At 47.7% G+C, this 18,324-nt stretch overlaps 2 protein-coding genes across 2 annotated transcripts; both read right to left on the bottom strand.

Moving 5' to 3' along the window:
• Positions 1-1,270: 1,270 nt before the first annotated feature.
• On the bottom strand, positions 1,271-3,880 carry LOC120669599 (DNA-damage-repair/toleration protein DRT111, chloroplastic-like). The gene is made up of 2 exons (XM_039949390.1): positions 2,924-3,880; positions 1,271-1,827 (listed from the first exon to the last, which is right to left on the bottom strand). The coding sequence occupies exons 1-2, from the start codon at positions 3,800-3,802 to the stop codon at positions 1,528-1,530; spliced, it is 1,179 nt and encodes a 392-aa protein (XP_039805324.1). The 5' UTR covers positions 3,803-3,880; the 3' UTR covers positions 1,271-1,527.
• Positions 3,881-5,187: 1,307 nt separating this feature from the next.
• On the bottom strand, positions 5,188-18,261 carry LOC120669597 (long chain acyl-CoA synthetase 4-like). Its single transcript, XM_039949389.1, has 19 exons — positions 17,963-18,261; positions 17,605-17,668; positions 17,099-17,188; positions 11,052-11,108; positions 10,875-10,923; positions 10,672-10,748; positions 9,817-9,856; positions 9,609-9,703; positions 8,568-8,735; positions 8,364-8,474; positions 8,197-8,284; positions 7,613-7,679; positions 7,320-7,395; positions 7,088-7,205; positions 6,732-6,977; positions 6,477-6,616; positions 5,777-5,959; positions 5,554-5,673; positions 5,188-5,414 (listed from the first exon to the last, which is right to left on the bottom strand). Exons 1-19 carry the CDS (start codon positions 18,091-18,093, stop codon positions 5,379-5,381), a joined length of 1,956 nt encoding a protein of 651 aa, XP_039805323.1. The 5' UTR covers positions 18,094-18,261; the 3' UTR covers positions 5,188-5,378.
• Between the last annotated feature and the right edge of the window lie 63 nt (positions 18,262-18,324).

The raw sequence follows: 18,324 nt of genomic DNA, 5'->3' as shown, positions 1-18,324 counted from the left end.
TGAAAGCACGCGCATAAGTACAATGAAAATTTCAGACAGGCACATCCCAGTCGAAAAATTCAGAGAGAAATCTCGTGCATCATTGTGTTGCTTTATTTGCTTCACTTGCAGCTAGTACCTCCTGAACTGCTTGCTACTGGTACGCCCATTCTCACTGAGACAGGGACGCCTGTGGTCTGTGTTGGCAGTCACTCACCTCACCAAGGATTGCTTTTGGAAAGTTGGGAGACGGAGACCTAGGAATATTCAAAACCAGGCAGTGCCGATCGGGTGCTGACCGTTCAACCCTGCGATCCTACTGGTCCAGAGAACCCAAAAGGACCCCGCAGGAGAGAGAGAGAGAGAGAGAGAGAGAGAGAGAGAGAGAGGTCTACGGCGAAGGGTGGACGAACACGAACTGGCATCGAATCTTCAGACCTCATTCCGCGTATTGGACTGGAGTAAGAGCGAGTGACAGTGACGCAAGTGTCGGGGCTGTGCTTACGCCCGGGTGCTGACGGCTGACCGGAGGAGAAGAGGCAGCCGGCCGCACAGGGAACAGTTCTTGTCAGCAGGAGCGGCGTTTAGTTCCCAAATTTATTTGCACAGTATCCGTCAAATCAAACATTAAATGTAGTGAAAAAAATAATTAATTATACAGTTTAACTGATTCATACGAGATGAATCTAATGACGTTAATTAATTCATGATTGGATATTATTTATCAAGTAACAACGAAACGTGCTACAGTACCCAAACCCAAACTTTTTCACCAACTAAAACACCCCCTTTAACCAATCTGAAAATGTCCTTCTGGTAGTGCCGAATACGATTCCTTCCCTTCCCAGCAGGAGCTTTGTGCAGAAATTCTTTTTTTTTAACATTGCTTTGTGCAGAAATTCAGAGTGGACATGGGTCGATCAAACAAACGTGTCTTGCACTCTTACCTCGGATGAGCATGACTCGCCTTCTTGTGATTCGATGCATATCTTGGTGGAACGATTCAAACAATTCTCGTGCGAGAACAGGTAGGGATTCTACGACGAACAATCCAAATTTTCTGTGGGAATAGGAATGTTTCGTGCCTTGCCGACACAGAGCCTGAAGCGCTGACTGCCGACCTGGCAGGAGACAGAAACAGGTCGGCCGCACGAAATGGGGATCCTTTTCATGCTCTGCAGAATACCAGCGATGCATTTCAGATTGAAAATATATAGTAAAGAGTCTACAATTACATCTCCACCAGCACAGCGGCCTACTGAAAGTACCACGAAGATGTGAGATTTCTGCGTTTCAAGAAGATCAAAACCATGATAACTGCACTATAAAGCACGAGAAAGCTGTCAAAAAGGTCATGTATAAACACACGGGTAGTTCAGTAGCCGATGACACACAAAAAACGCAACAGCTTGTATAAAAAATAGTTCGCGTACATCTCTGTACTAGCTACAGCAAAACTACAACTATCCAACTTTATGCTCCATCCGTCTTGGGGGGAAGAAAGAATTGTGAGCCTCTGATCTAATACCGCATCAGCACTTCCTTTCTTTAATCAAAGAACCCTGGTACTTCCCCTGGCATAGGAGCAAGTTCGTTCCTCCCAAACCTTTCCTCGTCAAAGAAGGATGCCTGCACCACACGCCCACCAAAGAACCGCCCTTGCAGATCAATCATCGCCTTTGTTGCTTCTTCTGCTCGCTCAAACTGTATGAATATCCTCACAGCCTCCTCAGCTGGGAAGTCTGTCTGTGTGATCTCAAATATCAGCACACGAGTCACTGTCCCAAACTTGGCACACTCAGATGCCACCTCATCTTCCAGCTCGTCATCAACCTCACCAGGACCAACCTGCACATGTTTCACACTCATGCATAAGAATGGTTTGCGTTTTGTTTAAGCGGTGATGTGTCCTTGCTGAACAATCCAGTCCCTCCAAAGTAAGTGGAATTGTGGAAATGAATAAGTGGAAATGAATAACAATTCAGACTTTAATGAATCATCCCTCTACCGGTCATAAAACATTCCTCAGACTAATTTAAGCTGTGTCTGGAAACAAGGACTCACACAGTTAAAACAGACATACAGTTCAACAATATAACTTCATGAGTATTTTGTCAGGCTTCTTTTAGGGTTACAACAAGATAGAAATCTACCAATCATGTAGAATCAAATATTTATTATCTGATTAATCAATTTGTTTACCATGATCTTGAGCGAGCACTGCGTATAAGAGCTGGGTAATGAAGTCATTCCAGAACTAGCCTCAATCAGACAATCACGTAAATCAGATTTCATGACAATTGCCAAATCCAAATATCAGATTGGAGTATTGCAGTGCTACAATCAAAATCCTACATAGAATTAATCACATGCTAGATGTTCTTCCTTTGGGGATCTCAAATTGTATCTGAAACTTTGGATTAAGTTCAACTAAAATCCCAATAATGTGTCTAAATAATCATCACTGTAAAGAAAAAAGTTTGGAGAAGCCGTGCAGATGAAATCGCATATAAGCCTGGTATGTTACATTGCTACTCTTGGTTGCATTCATAAGCTAAGAGGACAAGCAAATCATGTAGTTAAGACTATGTTAAATATTTTTTAAAAACCGAGTTCTCAACTACAAACTTACCAACCTACAATATCGACAAATTCAATTCTTGCCGAAGATAAGGGAAGGGATAGTGATATACTTGAGCATAGTAAATTATGAGACTACAGGCAGGCAGTAGTAAAGGTAATATATAAATTGAGGTGATATATAAATTGCTAAGCTAATTCATTCTTAGAAGTTTGCATAATAATTCCAGGACCAGCACATATAAATCCTTGGAAACGATTCCCCTATGCATCATGCTAGTTAAAATTCATACAAAATTTTAAACATTAACAAAAACGTAGCCTATGGTGGAATCGATGCAGCACTCCTGAAAAAGGCATTTACCATGTTGCGGAGCAGCAGAACTCGTGTCGGTGGCCCATCAAAGTTGACGGATTTCGGCTTCTTTTCTGGTGGCTTCGAACTGCTCTCATCAACAATAACCCCTCCCCTCCTATCAGTCTTCTTGGCCACAAGAGGAGCAGTGATCCCCTGCTCTTGCTTGCCAAGCCCTTGACCTTCCTTCCACCCCATCTTCGCCATCATCCGCTGGGCAGCAGTCATCTGTCCGCCGGCGCCCAGGCCCAACCCAGCGGAAGATGAGCTCCCGATGGCAAACCCATCCCCGTGCGGCGGGGACGAGGGGGTCCTCTGCGCAGCAGCAGCTCCGGTGCCACCGCTCATCGCCGCCCTCCGCTTCCACGCCTCCTCGCCGGATATGTTGAGGGAGGATGCCCTGGACTGGTAGTCCCTCTCCTCGCGCTCGCGGGCCTCCCTCTCCCGCTGCTCGCGCTCCCTCTCCCGCTCCTGCTCCTCGCGGCGGCGGCGCTCGAGCTCCTTGCTCAGCTCGGCCTCCTTGGCCCGCCGGAGCTTGTCCTTGCGGTAGTCCTCGTAGTCGTTGGGCCTGGCGGGGTCGTACTCCTCCAGCACGGTGGACTGGACGGCCACGAACGCCGGCTGGAAGGACGGCGCGGGGGCGGGCTCGGCGGCCACGACGGGGGCAGCCGTGGCGGGAGCCGCTGAGGCGGATGCGGAGGCGGCCTTGGGCGGGCGCAGGTGCTGGTTGCGGAGGAGCGAGGGGGGCGGGGCGAAGGTGGTTGACGGCTTGCGGAGGGTGGGCGGCGCCATCTTGGTGGCGCTGGACCAGACGGAGGCCGAGGAGGCCTTGTCGTCGTCGCCGGCCGACGACGGCGGCGGGAGGTCGCCGTACAGGCCGCCCAGCATCGTGCCCTACCTAGGGTTTGGCTGCTAGGTTGGGGAAGACGGGAGACGGCCAACAGATGCGATTTGGGGAAGAAGACGAGGGGACTCGATATGATTAGGGGAAGGAGTTGGGGGGTTCCTTGCGATGGTTGAGTTCTTGCCGGGGGCCGTTCTGTAAAACGTGCGTCGTTAGGTCTGTGCAGCCGAGTTTTTTTTTATATATATTATTTATTTTTCGATTTTTCAAAAATATATACTGCAAAAAAATTGCAGATCTTCCCTCCCGTCGCCAGTTCAACTGACGATATAAGGGCATACCGCCGGATGAACCGGCGATAGGGGTACTGTAGCGATGTTATCGCCAATTCATCCAGCGGAATATTTTTTGACCTGGGTAGCTTACTTTCAAAAAATCATAACTAACTTATATGAACTCGGATAGAGATAAATTTTATATGAAAATTATAGCTCTCGACGAGATCTACAACTTTATAGTTCAAACTTTTTTCATTTGGAGCTATCTTGATGCTCAAATAATCCATAAATGTTCCAGATCTAAAATTTATTTTTGGATCTGAAGCTTGTGACAATTATTTGAGCACCAAGATGGCTTCGAATAAAATAATTTTGAACTACAAACTTGTAGATCTTGTTGATTTCTATAATTTATGTATAAAGTTTATCTCCATACGAGTTCATATAAATTAATTATGATTTTTTGAAGGTGTGCTGTCCAGTGTTCAGACTAAAATTTAAATTTTAGATCTGAAATTTGTATCGATTATTTGAGCACCAAGATTGCTCCAAATGAAAAACTTTTGAACTACAAAGTTGTATATCTCGTCGAGATCTACAATTTTCATATAAAGTTTATCTCCATCCAAGTTCATATAAATAAGTTATGATTTTTTAAAAGTGAGTTGTCCAGGTCAAATGACATTTCGTCGGATGAACCGGCGATAACATCGCTATAGCATCTCTATCGCCGGTTCATCCGGCGGTATGCTCTTACCGCCAGTTGAACTGGCGACAGGAGGCCAGGTCTGCAAAAAAAATTGCGGTATATATTTTTGAAAAATAAAAAAATAAAAAATAAAAAAACTCCTGTGCAGCCGATTGGCTGGGCTGCAGCAGCAGCCCAAAACGCTAAGCGAGCAGGCCCTATAATCTGTCCCATTAAATTTTGAGCCTGCGGCTCGGATTCACAGCCCAGGTTTTTTTCCCCTTCCCTTTGAGAACTCGGTCCAGGACTTCTTGAGGAGCCCGGGTTTAGCCTGGCCCAATTGGAAACAAAAAGTGCTAGAAACTGATTCCCATGGACCAAATGATCATCAACTCAACTAGGGTCATGGCACTAAAAATTGTGTCGAAATGTAAAGCGATCGACAATCAGAGAAGAATCAAAGTAATTCAAAAAAAACATTCAACTGTACTCGTTCCAAGCGTATAAAATGCATAGTCTTGTATGGTTTACATGTACACACAAACACAACACATGGATGTTATTCCATATAACCAGAAATACACTGCTGAAATAACATGAATGCAAATTGGTGGACCACATGAAAGCCATCGACAGCCTAGCAATGTCGCCGCCTTACTTCAAGCCCTTGTAGAGTGCATCAATCTCCCCCTGAAAAATGTTAAACAAAAATAATTAGCGCCTAGCAAGCGGGTAGAGATTTGTCTTACATGAACCAGAAGACTATAAATTAAGAAACAAGACGTGAATCTAAATTTGGGATGTGGAACAATTAGAGACGGCATCTAACCTGGTAGTACTTGAGCATCTTTGGCCGTTTCTTCTTGTATGTTGGGGTGATGAGGTCGCGCTCGATATCAAACGGTAACGGGTCGAGATGTATAGCTTTTATGAATTCAAAGCCTTTCAGCTGTCAAGGCAAAAATTACACGCCAATCATCTAAAATACTGTCTGCATATTAGAAATCTAGATGCATCAAACATTAGTACTGATCATAATCAGGATAGTTTACCTTCTTTTCCTTCGCAATCTTTGTTAGTTCTGAGAGAATATGTTCTTTAGCTCTTGAATTTTTGCATAGTTCAGCAAAACTTCCAGTAATACCGTTTTGTTCAGCCCAATGCTCAAGAACTTGTTGGTTCGGATTGACCACGGCAACAAGATAAGATTCAAAACTATTCCCGTATACCCATATCTGAAATAGATTAATAGAATCATAAAAAGTGGGGCATATGGCAAAGTGGATACAAGAGATACCGAAGAATAAATTACTCCTTTGATGTCTATCAAATGGTTGAAAGCAAAAGACCATGGGGGGCAGGCACACAAGAGAATTAATTTCCCGCTTCACAACTTTGGAACAATATAACTCCATTTGACTTGGATGCTCTAACAAGCTACTGTTGTAGGACTGTATTTCAGTATAATTTCATTTAAGCATTATGGAGCAATGCCGAAATATTGAATATTTATAATAAATAAAAACTTATTCGTAATCAGTGTGTGCATCAACAACTATTCGCCTTATAATGAGCTTATTCTGACCAAACAACAACACCCTTTAGTAGTTTCCAGAAATTTCCAAATCAGATGACATTGCCAGTTTTCAGCAAATGCCACAAAACATAATAAGCAAATGAGGATGTAAATTTCATCATGTAGTTGAAACAAATAGGATGGTGCCTTTTTGGGAGATTGAGTATCTTATTTACCGAATCTATCTCCTGAAGAACACCATACACATTCTCTAGATTTTCCACTGCAACATATTCTCCCTGAGAAAGCTTGAATATATTCTTCTTTCTATCAATGACTTTCAAGGACCCATCTGGTTGCCACTCACCAACATCTCCTGCATAACAAATGATGTTTTACTTAGAAGCATTATCTAAAAGAAAAGCTCATGATATCCAGCTGCGTAAGAATGTTAACTGACACATTATATTGAGGTTATGGAAATAACTAACCTGTGTGAAACCATCCGTCAATCATGACTTCCTGTGCAAGGTCATCTCTTTTGTAATATCCAGAGAATAGCACACTACCCCTTATGCATATCTCTCCACGTGGAATGCTAGACAAAGCATCATAACCCATCTCTGGAACTGACTCGAGGCGTACATCTACATGTTGGACTGGTGGACCAACAGTCCCAACCATGGAGAATTCATTTGGTATTGAAACTATAGAGCCCACACAAGTTTCCGTCAGTCCTAAACATCAAAACGTGAATAGTTTTATCTAAAAGCATCAATTTGTACCAAGCAAACATATCCTCAGGTATTTAACTAAGTAAAGAAACTGAAAACTGAAAGATGCATACCATAGCCCTGAACAACATAAGCACACGTCACAACCCTCAAAAATTCTTCCACAGGTACAGCCAGAGGGGCGCCACCAGACAAAATAACTCTTAATCTTCCACCAAGCCCTTCTTTCACCTTAAAGATAAGAACTGAGTTAGAATATCAATGTACTGTCAAAGCTGCATCAAACATTTTCAATTACGTCTGATGAGTTACTAAAAGGTTTCTATTTGAATTATCAACTTGTACCTTGTTGAAAACTAATTTATCAAAGAATGGAGCTGCTTTCTCATGTTTAACTCCTTTCCTCATGCTGCCCAGTTTCCTGATGATATGCTAATTTATAGTAACTCAGAAATTGTATCATGCATGTAACAAAGTTTGTTGAACGCGCAAAGGCATGACCACGGTTAAAATTAAACACAATGAATATGAAAGAACATAAGAGGAACACTATAAGATATTAAGTGGCCATCCAGCAAGCTTTGAGTGGTCCTCACAAAATAAATAGCAGTGTCAGTACTAATTATATGCAAACTTACATCTTGTAAGCAATGTTGAATAAAGTTTTCTTCAGTATACCACCAGCGGAAATCTTGGCTGTAAAACCTACGTAAACATAATAAATGCATCAAACATTAGTTAATTCAATAGGATGGAGCAAGCACAGGCATAAATTACCTGTGACCTTAGGACTTCAATAGTTGAATGATTAATGCTTATCAGTTTTTAAACTGGAAATATAATTCTGACGGATATTCAAGTATGATATCCATAACAGCTGCAACTGTCTCTGCTACAAGTAAACTCATTATCAACCTAAAATGGTCTACTGCAGCCAATGTTGGAGTTTATGGCTATTATAAATCAACTGTAGCATGAATTTTATGAATGTCTTTCGACATTAGGAAACCATAAGAAAACTGTAGTACAAACATGTTGACATCACATACTGTCAGGCCCAGATATATCAGGGTATTGAGTCGAGTCAATTAAAGAGATATTTTATTCCTAGAAAATATTATAATCCAGTTTATTTGATAGACAATATATGATCAACTAGAACATTGACAAAACAATTGAATAGGTAAATATACAGTGTTAACTCTCGACATCTGGAACTTACCTGAATATATCCTGTCAAGTACACGTGGAACAGCACAGAATACTGTTGGTTTCAGTGCTGCAATGTCATCAACCAATAGTTTGACATCCTACAAATGCATAACACTGATATCAATATGCATTTTTCCTAAAGGTCGACAAGAGAACTCAAGAATCATACCCCACGTCCCCACGCCAAAATCCAATTTTTGATCCATGGTAAATGAACACTTCCTCAAACATTCTATCAAAGACATGAGCTAGTGGAAGATATGACAAATAAACATCATCTTGATCAAACTGCAATAAGAGAGTGAGAGAAAACAACATGAATTGTATGCAGGAACACACCATGAATTCTTTCACAATGAAAGTTTTCAGTTATGTACTTACAACTTCACCAATATACTGAAGGACAGAATCAGGACCCACAACGTTTACAAGAAGGCTTTCATTTGATAACATAACTCCTTTAGGGTCTCCTGTTGTGCCACTTGTGTACATTATGGTACAGATGTCAGATCTCTTCTTTTCAGGCAGATCAACTTGATGAGAGCCACCCTATAAGCATTCAAGGAGTCAAGATAAAATTTACCTTTACATAGTACAACATGATGGTAAAATTATGGACGCTGCACATTACACTATGTAACACGAGTTGAATAAAATTAGTATGGGCCTTTTCAATAAGGATTAAGTAGGTACTAGGGAGTTCTTGGTAAAATAAAAGCATAAATATGTATAAGCATTATGTGAAAGATACGATGTACCTACACAAATTTGAAAAATGTTTGCTACTATGATTACATGCTAGTCTTTGCTCTTGGCATGTAGTTTATTTTTTCGCTGATATGTTGAGTTTCCACTCACTATTCGGGATGTGGTTCTTCAAAAATCACTTGTTTGCACATACCTTTAGGCTTTAGTACATATGAAATTATTCATCCATGATTCAGGTTTAAATAAGGTAAATAACTTTTTTTTACAGTTTGTTGAAACTAATATCAAAATTTTTAAATAGAAAAAAATGTGCCCTGAGGCACTTATTAAGTGATTCTTTGGAACAAGAGTCTATAGATCAGATTAAATAAATGTGTTTTTCTCAGTTCTAGGAAAATTGGTTCTGATTTGTTAGTTAGGATCCCGCTTAATGGGTACCTTGTTTGGCAGAGGGTGGGTTCTACATTTTCATCACCTAATTTTACATAAAACAGCTAGGAACCGTTTTTAACTCCTTTTTTTTTAGTCTTTGGAAGAACAGGAATCCTTATCCAGGCTTTATACTCATGTATAAAGAAATGTTTCTGACGGCTAGTGAAAATGGTGATCTAATGGAAACCGATTTTTGTCAAATAAAGTATCCAAACAAACCATAAGGCTCTACTGGGACACCTCAGTAATCTACAACATAGACTAAAGAAGCCTGATGCTTACCGTGATCAGGAATTCCTCCCAGGAGAAAATGGACAAGCCATGGTTTTTAGCTTCCTCTTTATGGTCATTAGTGACTCCTCCAAAGCTTATGATTGCTGGAAAATAAAGTAAAAGCAAAATCATATTATGCCCACATTGATTAACTATCTAACCAATAACATTATGCTAGTTATAAGATAAATCAACATCATGTTATGGGGGAACTCACTTTGCAGATACTTTGAAGTGACATGGCAAGTTTTCAGGAGCTGTCACCATTACAAGAATTAACAAACAACTGTCAAATACGTATAAAGCAACTACAGAGCTAGTCTAGAAAATAATAGTACTACACTGCAACAATCACTATACTACAGGCAGCCAGTCAGGCACATTTCCTCGAAACAAATTTCGCGAATCCATGTTTCGATCTGTAGGTTGGGCTATTCGGCTATCGCCTATCGGAGTAGGAACGGGGCAAAACCAACAGCTGGAAACCAGAGTTCACCCCGACGCTTCAGTTCATCGACCGGGAGGATTCGCCATCGCGGAGACCGCCGGTAGGCAGAGCTTGCCTTCCTCGCAGGACAGAGCAGACTCCTGCGGCACCATCATGGCGGCGGGGAGCCGATGCGAAGGGCGGCACGGCAACCGGCCGGCAAACCACCGGAACAAAGCAAATGGTGGTGGCGGGTCGGGCTCACGGCGGCGCCGCCCGACACTAATCACGGCCTGATCAGCGGCATAAGGCTAAAGCTTTTGTTGGGCCATCTAATTTCGGCCCGACCAGCCGAGGCATATAACCTGGATCGTTTTTGTTGGGCTCATTTTGGGCTGATCCGAACAGAAGTACGTCACATTTTCCACCATATAACAGCTCAAAACATTGTTTCCCTCTCGAAGCAAAAAAAAAATCTAAATCTAAAAATATCAAATTAAATTAAATTAAATTTTGAAGTAAAAGTAGTTTGAAGATGCTTTCAGAAAAATGTAAATCCATGTCAATATAAGGTTTTAGATTCGAAACGAGACACAGGCATTAGTTGTTGAACAAGTGATGTATGATGGTGCAAACTGCCCCTACCTCTGCGATCTTCTCCTCCTCCACAAATACGACCTGGATTTCGGCATGGCATATGATAAACTCTACTGCCCCAGCACCTGCGCACAGAGGGTCGCATCGGACCAGACGTTTAGTACTCGCAACTGACAATTAATAAGTCGCAGCCTCATCTTAATTTGCTAATGATTTTGTCGTCCAGTTAATCTGCCAGTGAGCATTTTTACCGAGGGAATCGTAGAGCGGCACGCAGCAAACCCCAAGCGCATTGCAAGCCTTCAGAAACAAGATTGAACAAATAAAGTAAGAAGCCAGCTAGGTTTTATGTAAAAAAAAACTTTTCAGTCGCTGCAGGAAGAAAAAAAAAAGAAGAAAAAGTAAAAAAAAATGCATGTGGTTATTACCTCCATGCTGATGATCCATTCCGGGCAGTTCGCGCCGTATATGCCGCAGCATTCACCCTGGACAAATTGGTAAACCACTTCAGAGATACAAAACTACATTTGACGGGATCAAGTTCTGGATTCTAGTGTGATTTGAAAGGATCATGGAGCGACTGGTACAATCTGATTTGCCACTACTTGCAATATGATATCTCCGGCCGAACAGATTAAGAAAGGGATGAGATCGATACGCCAGCTTGCTCACGGAAGCATCTCTAGTAGGGCTTCTATTTGAGTGAATAAATCCACATTTTAGTCATTTTACTCAAATTTTCATCTCCAGCAGAGTTTTTATTTGGGTGACTAAAATAAGAGGGTGACTAAATTTTCTCTCCTACCTCCTCAATTTAGTCACCTGCTCCTTAGGCTACCAAAAATAGGCTTCATCATTTTTTTTCATTTTAGTCTATTTAGTTGGTGTTGGTGGAGTAGAGACTACATTTTGAGTGACTAATTTTGAAAAATAGGTGACTAAATAAAATTTAGTAACTCCACTTAAGTTGCTCTAAGAATGGACTTTCTCAGCCACGGAACAAGCACACAAGTCAGCTAGCTCACGCACGTGCCCCGTACGTCAACCTGATGGAGATTATAGTAAACTGTAACTCTGTACCAAAGAGCGTCGGAATTTGCTAATCGCTGGTGCGATACAGGTTCATTTCGTCGTGATCTCAGCAAGGTAGAAATGACTTTATGAGCTCTGACATCTCCGACGAACTTGGACAACAGTTCGAGGCTGCCTTATCATTTATCAACTGAGTCACCTAAGGGGGCGTTTAGTCTAAAAAAACTTTCTATAGTACTCGTCACATCAAATCTTCGGACACATGCATGGAGCATTAAATGCAATCAGTAAAAATAACTAATTGTACAATTTAACTGATTAGGATTGTCGGTACATCTAGACTAGGGTACCCCCTCTTGCTGTGTCAAGACTCGCATATATATCCGTAACTACGCCCTAAGGGGTCCGGCTCCATCTCCCCCGGACAACGGCCCCGGACCCGTCCCTGGCTAGGGAAGGGTCCGGTGACGCCACGTGTCCCGGAGAAGGGAACACTCAGCCAGAACAGCCGGGGGACCCGGACCCCCCACGGGGTCTCGGGCCCCCATATACTATTCGGACCCCTCAGCGGGGAGGAAACAGACGCCCTGCCTAGGGGGGTCCGGAGCCGCCACGTGTCCGCAGGCGTAGGCACGTGGCGCGGCCGCGAAGCTTTTCCGGGAAGACTCGCCCACCTACCGCATTCAATGCGGGAGACGTAAGTACGCTCTGCCACAGCAGAGCCCGAGGTGACTTTTGCTAGACTGTACCATTGACCGCGCGTTACCAAGGCGCACAGTGCAGCCTCTGGCGCCGCCCACGCCACGCGTGTCAGACTGCAACGCCAGTTAGACACGACAGCTCGGCGACGGAGTATCATAACACCTACGCGGTAGACCCAACAGTCTACGCCGCAACCTACACCACCTCAACGGGTGCCTCACCGATGGGACAGGTGAAGACCCCCCTCGATCAGAGATTCTACAAGGTGATGAAGCGTATCCAACGAAGAGATCCTCAACCACTATAGCATCATTGATGTCTATTTTGTGGTATACTATACATCCTCGTTGGGCCCACATGTCAAGGTCCAACACCTGTGTACGCGCCTCCCTTGCGCTATAAAATGGAGACGCCCGTTAGAGAAGGACTCAAGTCTGGGAGGGACTGAGAGGCAGAGACTGGACTCATCCTCAAACACAAGAGCTATACAACTCTCAGTTGACGTAGGGTATTACGCTCCGGCGGCCCGAACCACTCTAAAACCCCGTGTGTTCTTGTGTGCTTGCTTCACGAAGTAGATCTAAGGTATAGCTTACACTTCCCCGAGTAACCACCTTTAGGGATTAGGCGGGTGCACTACGCCACCCGGCTGTGGCCCTCCTCCTAGAGCCACGACATCTGGCGCCGTCCGTGGGGATCGCGTAAGCGTTGGCCAGATCTAAGCTCACCTCCTGGTTTCTGAGGTTGAGCTCATCCTCTGCAACGACGACGAGAAGATGAAGAGAGGCACGGCGTCGCCTATGCCGCATGCCCCGACACCGAGGTGGCAGTGCCCTCGGTGCGGTGGCGCACGGTAGCGGCGCCTGCTGTGCGTCGCCCCTAAGACACCTCAGAGCCGGAACGGTGGCGCGCAGGGGCGATGCCTGCTGCGCGTCACCCTGCGACACCCCAGTGTCGGTTGAAGGTTTCCTCTCAAGCAACCACCAGGGTTCCCCTGCGGCGGCATGGCGTCGGTTCAAGGCTTCCTCTCAAGATGGAGCCTGGAGACGATGGCCATGGCTCGGGGGAAGTTGACGGTCGTCTTCTCCCCAGTCTGGCTCAGGCCTCTCTCGGTGCTGCTGCAGACAGGCCTCGACCTCCGCTGCGAGGCGCGGGGGCCCTGTGCCGGCGCCGAGGAGGAGCCGGTGAACGACCGCCCTTCTCCACGCTCCGTGCTCGTCCAAACGAGTACCCGTCCTTCCGCTACGACGGGGCAGCAAGCCAGCTTCAGCACATTGAGAGCGGCCATCGGGCTGGCTTCCGTCGGCAGCTGGCAACGGCAGGGCCACTCCCATTCAAAGCCAAAGAATTTGTTCCCATGCTATCTGAGCGTGGGACAATTCTTGTGCTGGGAAGAGCCCTACAAGCTCCCGAGGTGATGCTGGATGATGCTGTACAAGCACATCCAGGACGCCTTCGCCTCCGACGGCTGAGAAGAACCTCCAAGGTGGCAGTTCCACTCCGGACAGGAACGTACATGCCTTACGGAGCGACGGCTGTAGGTTACCACTAGATAGGATTGAGTTAGTTTCTCCTTTGTAATGATATGGTGCCTACGTGTGGTCCAGAGCGGTAAATGTTCGCCCTTGTAAACCCGACCTCTGGCTTCATCGCACAAACAGGCGACACCAGCAAGTGGTCCAGAGCGGTAGAGGTCCGCCATCGTAATCCCGACCTCTGATGTACACCACGAATCAAGTAATGAAGGAGATTTGCTTTCTCAGTCCTATCTTTACATTAACCTAATAGCACTTGTCCGTTCATCTTGCATGTTTCTTTCTCCCGTACGGAGTTTTTTCTTTTGTTGCTAATGATCCAAATTGAGTTGCTGGCTTGTGGTCAGGTTGGGACACCCCTTCTAGCTGGAAGGCGGTCCGAACTCCTAGAGACCTATCCCTGAGAAGTGGTGCTTGTATCCTGGGGTGGAGGAGTTCTGCGTAGCCGCTTAGCCTAGTAATGAACCCTAAGCCTACGCACTTCACTGCCCTGTTACGAGTACCCTAGTACCCGAGGCTGCCGTGCCTAGAGGTCCGGACTCGTTTCTAGCATAAGGCATGGTTTCCTTTGCCCCACCGCGAGGTCCGGTAACGTATCTCGGTGGAACGATGGCAACAGCCCAAAGTCCACTCCGGTGGCCCGCTCCGCGCGGAGACCGCTCGCCACGGTCGCTCAAAGTCCACTCCGGTGGCCCGCTCCGGCGGAGACCGCTCGCCACGGTCGTTCCAAGTCCACTCCGGTGGCCCGCTCCGGCGGAGACCGTTCGCCACGGTCCTTCCAAGTCCACTCCGGTGGCCCGCTCCGGTGGAGACCGCTCGCCACGGTCGCTCAAAGTCCACTCCGGTTGCCCGCTCCGGCGGAGACCGCTCGCCACGGTCGTTCCAAGTCCACTCCGGTGGCCCGCTCCGGCGGAGACCGTTCGCCACGGTCCTTCCAAGTCCACTCCGGTGGCCCGCTCCGGTGGAGACCGCTCGCCACGGTCGCTCAAAGTCCACTCCGGTGGCCCGCTCCGGCGGGAGACCGCTCGCCACGGTCGTTCCAAGTCCACTCCGGTGGCCCGCTCCGGCGGAGACCGCTCGCCACGGTCGCTCCAAGTCCACTCCGGTGGCCCGCTCCGGCGGAGACCGCTCGCCACGGTCGTTCCAAGTCCACTTCGGTGGCCCGCTCCGGCGGAGACCGCTCGCCACGGTCGTTCCAAGTCCACTCCGGTGGCCCGCTCCGGCGGAGACCGCTCGCCACGGTCGCTCCAAGTCCACTCCGGTGGCCCGCTCCGGCGGAGACCGCTCGCCACGGTCGCTCCAAGTCCACTCCGGTGGCCCGCTCCGGCGGAGACCGCTCGCCACGGTCGCTCCAAGTCCACTCCGGTGGCCCGCTCCGGCGGAGACCGCTCGCCACGGTCGCTCCAAGTCCACTCCGGTGGCCCGCTCCGGCGGAGACCGCTCGCCACGGTCGCTCCAAGTCCACTCCGGTGGCCCGCTCCGGCGGAGACCGCTCGCCACGGTCGCTCAAGTCCACTTCGGTGGCCCGCTCCGGCGGAGCCGTTCGCCACGGTCGCCTGGAGCCGGGTCCGGGGAAGTGGTGCTTGCTCCCTAGGAGGTTCGAGGTCCGTGCAGCCACTTTACTTGATTCCGTACCCTAAGTCTGCACCTTCGCCGTCCTGCGGAGAGGGCTCTATACCTGAACCTGGCAATATGTGCTACGGCCTTTAGGGGGGTCCGGAGCACCCGCTCGCGACATGAGCACGCCAACACAGTCAAGTTGCGCCAGAACACATCACGATAATGGCCCCACCTGTGGGTTCGTACCTCCCCCGAGGTGGGCCCGGGGGCCATTGTCGGTACCTCTGGACTAGGGTACCCCTTTTGCTGTGTCAATACTCGCGTAGATATCCGTAACTACGCCCTAAGGGGCTAAGCGGCCGGACCCCTAGGGTCCGGCTCCATCTCACCCTGACAACGGCCCCGGACCCGTCTCTTGCTAGGGACCCAGACCCCCACGGGGTCTCGGGCCCCCATATACTATCCGGACCCCTCAGCGGGGAGGAAACAGACGCCCCGCCTGGGGGGGTCCGGAGCCGCCACGTGTCCGCAGGCGAAGGCACGTGGCGCGGCCGCGAAGCTTTCCCGGGAAAACTCGCCCACCTACCGCATTCAATGCGGGAGACGTAAGTGCGCTCTGCCACAGCAGAGCCCGAGGTGACTTTTGCCAGACTGTACCATTGACCGCGCGTTACCAAGGCGCACAGTGCAGCCTCTAGCGCCGCCCACGCCACGCGGGTCAGACTGCAACGCCAGTTAGACACGATAGCTCGGCGACGGAGTATCATAACGCCTACGCGGTAGACCCAACAGTCTACGCCGCAACCTACACTGTCTCAACGGGTGCCTCGCCGATGGGACAGGTGAAGACCCCCTCGATCAGAGAGTCTACAGGGTGATGAAGCGTATCCGACAAAGAGATCATCAACACTGTAGCACCATTGATGTCTATTTTGTGGTATACTATACATCCTCGTTGGGCCCACATGTCGAGGTCAAACACCTGTGTACGCGCCTCCCTTGCGCTATAAAAGGGAGACGTCCGTTAGAGAAGGACTCAAGTCTGGGAGGGACTGAGAGGCAGAGGCTGGACTAATCCTCAAACACAAGAGCTATACAACTCTCAGTGGACGTAGGGTATTACGCTCCGGCGGCCCGAACCACTCTAAAATCTCGTATGTTCTTGTGTGCTTGCTTCACGAAGTAGATCTAAGTTATAGCTTGCACTTCCCCGAGCAACCATCCTTAGGGATTAGGCGGGTGCACTACGCCACCCGGCTGTGGCCCTCCTCCTAGAGCCACGACAAGGATGAGAAGAATCTTTTAACCTAATTAATCTATGATTAGACATTAATTATCAAATAACAACGAAATGTGCTAAAGTATCCATATCCAAATCCAAACTTTTCACCAACTCAGACCTTTGAAGCCGTCCATCACCTGTAAACAATTCCATGTACTGCCTGCAGAGTTGATGGTGACGAGCCACCACTACTGCAACGCCCAACGGCATCGAACAGCTTGGACTTGGGCTGGCACTCGGCAGCTCATCACACAGCAGTCATGCTAATAACCAGATGTGAGCGTCGCTGCTGTGTGCGCAAGTGCATCGCTTGACTCGCTGTGCAGAGATAATGGATGAGAACATGCAATAGCGTGTTAATTACCTGCTTGGTTCCTGACTTGCTGATGGAGGCTGCAAGCTTCAGCACGACATCGTAGACTTCCTTGTAAGTCACCCAGGTGTACTCACCTGCCTGCAGTCATTAGTTTCAGAAACCACCGCATCAGTTTTAATTTGAGCCCATCGTTTTTAAAGAAATTCAAAGGTATACTTTTACAGTAAACTATTCACACTATATTTGTTTACTTTCTCGGTTTTGACATCAGATATGAGTACTATTGACTTGTTCTTCTATGCCATGACATGTACGGAACTACCACCATCGACCCATTCGTCTGCATAGAGGACTGTCCATTTTCCCGTGTTTGACTAGTGTACTAAATGGAGGATGTAACTTTCGGTGATAAGTTTCTTTTAATCTTCCAATCGAATAAGGCTGGTGGTACTTGCTAGATAGCTACAGCTTATCCTTCTAGAGCGCGAAGCAAACGGTCAGAAAGAAATGTGAAACGGGAAGCTGCTCATCATGCTTCGTTCCTACCTGGCTACCTTGCCGTCGACGACGCTCCAGCGACCGAGCATCGGGTTGTTGGGGTACTTCTCCACGGCCGTCCTGCACGCCGCCAAGTCAGAACCGATCAGAACCCGATCAGCAACCAAGACCAACAATGGAGATTGACATGCGCATGGCATGGGTCTGGTCGGCGCAAACAAGATGATCGATCCGCATCGCGATTGATCAACCAAGCAGGACTCCTCACGCACGCACGGCCCGCCGGAGTGGATTCCGGCGTAAAATTGGTTCGCCGGCCGGCGAGCTGAGGAGGAGATCGATTGGCAACTAACGCCGAGAGAGCGGCGAAGAGCTGCTGGATGCCGATCGATCGGCGATCCATCATTCACTCACCGGAAGATGTCCCAGCAGCTGTGGAGCCCCGGCGGGGGCTGCAGGAGGCCGTCCTTGGCCCGCGCGTTCCGGTACGCCGGCCTGGCGGTCTCCGTCGCCGGCTCCACCTCCACCAGGTGCTTCATCTTCATCTTCTCCGATCCGACGAGACGAGAGAGGGAGGGGGGAGAGATGGTGGAGGCTGCCGTGACCTTGCTCGCTAGCTACCCAATGCGAGAGGCCTGAGCAGGGAGATATAGCCAGCCAGGCAGCCAGGCGACGGCGATGCCCGCTGCGCTGACCGTTGACCTTCCCCTCCCTATCCGTCACGGCTCACATGGGCTTGGGGAGGAAGAAGTAGAAATTCCTCAGGGCGGTAACAG

Source organism: Panicum virgatum, chromosome 4N (assembly GCF_016808335.1).
Source record: "Panicum virgatum strain AP13 chromosome 4N, P.virgatum_v5, whole genome shotgun sequence".
NCBI classification, from domain to species: Eukaryota; Viridiplantae; Streptophyta; class Magnoliopsida; order Poales; family Poaceae; genus Panicum; species Panicum virgatum.
This window is presented reverse-complemented; position numbering and strand designations above follow the sequence as displayed.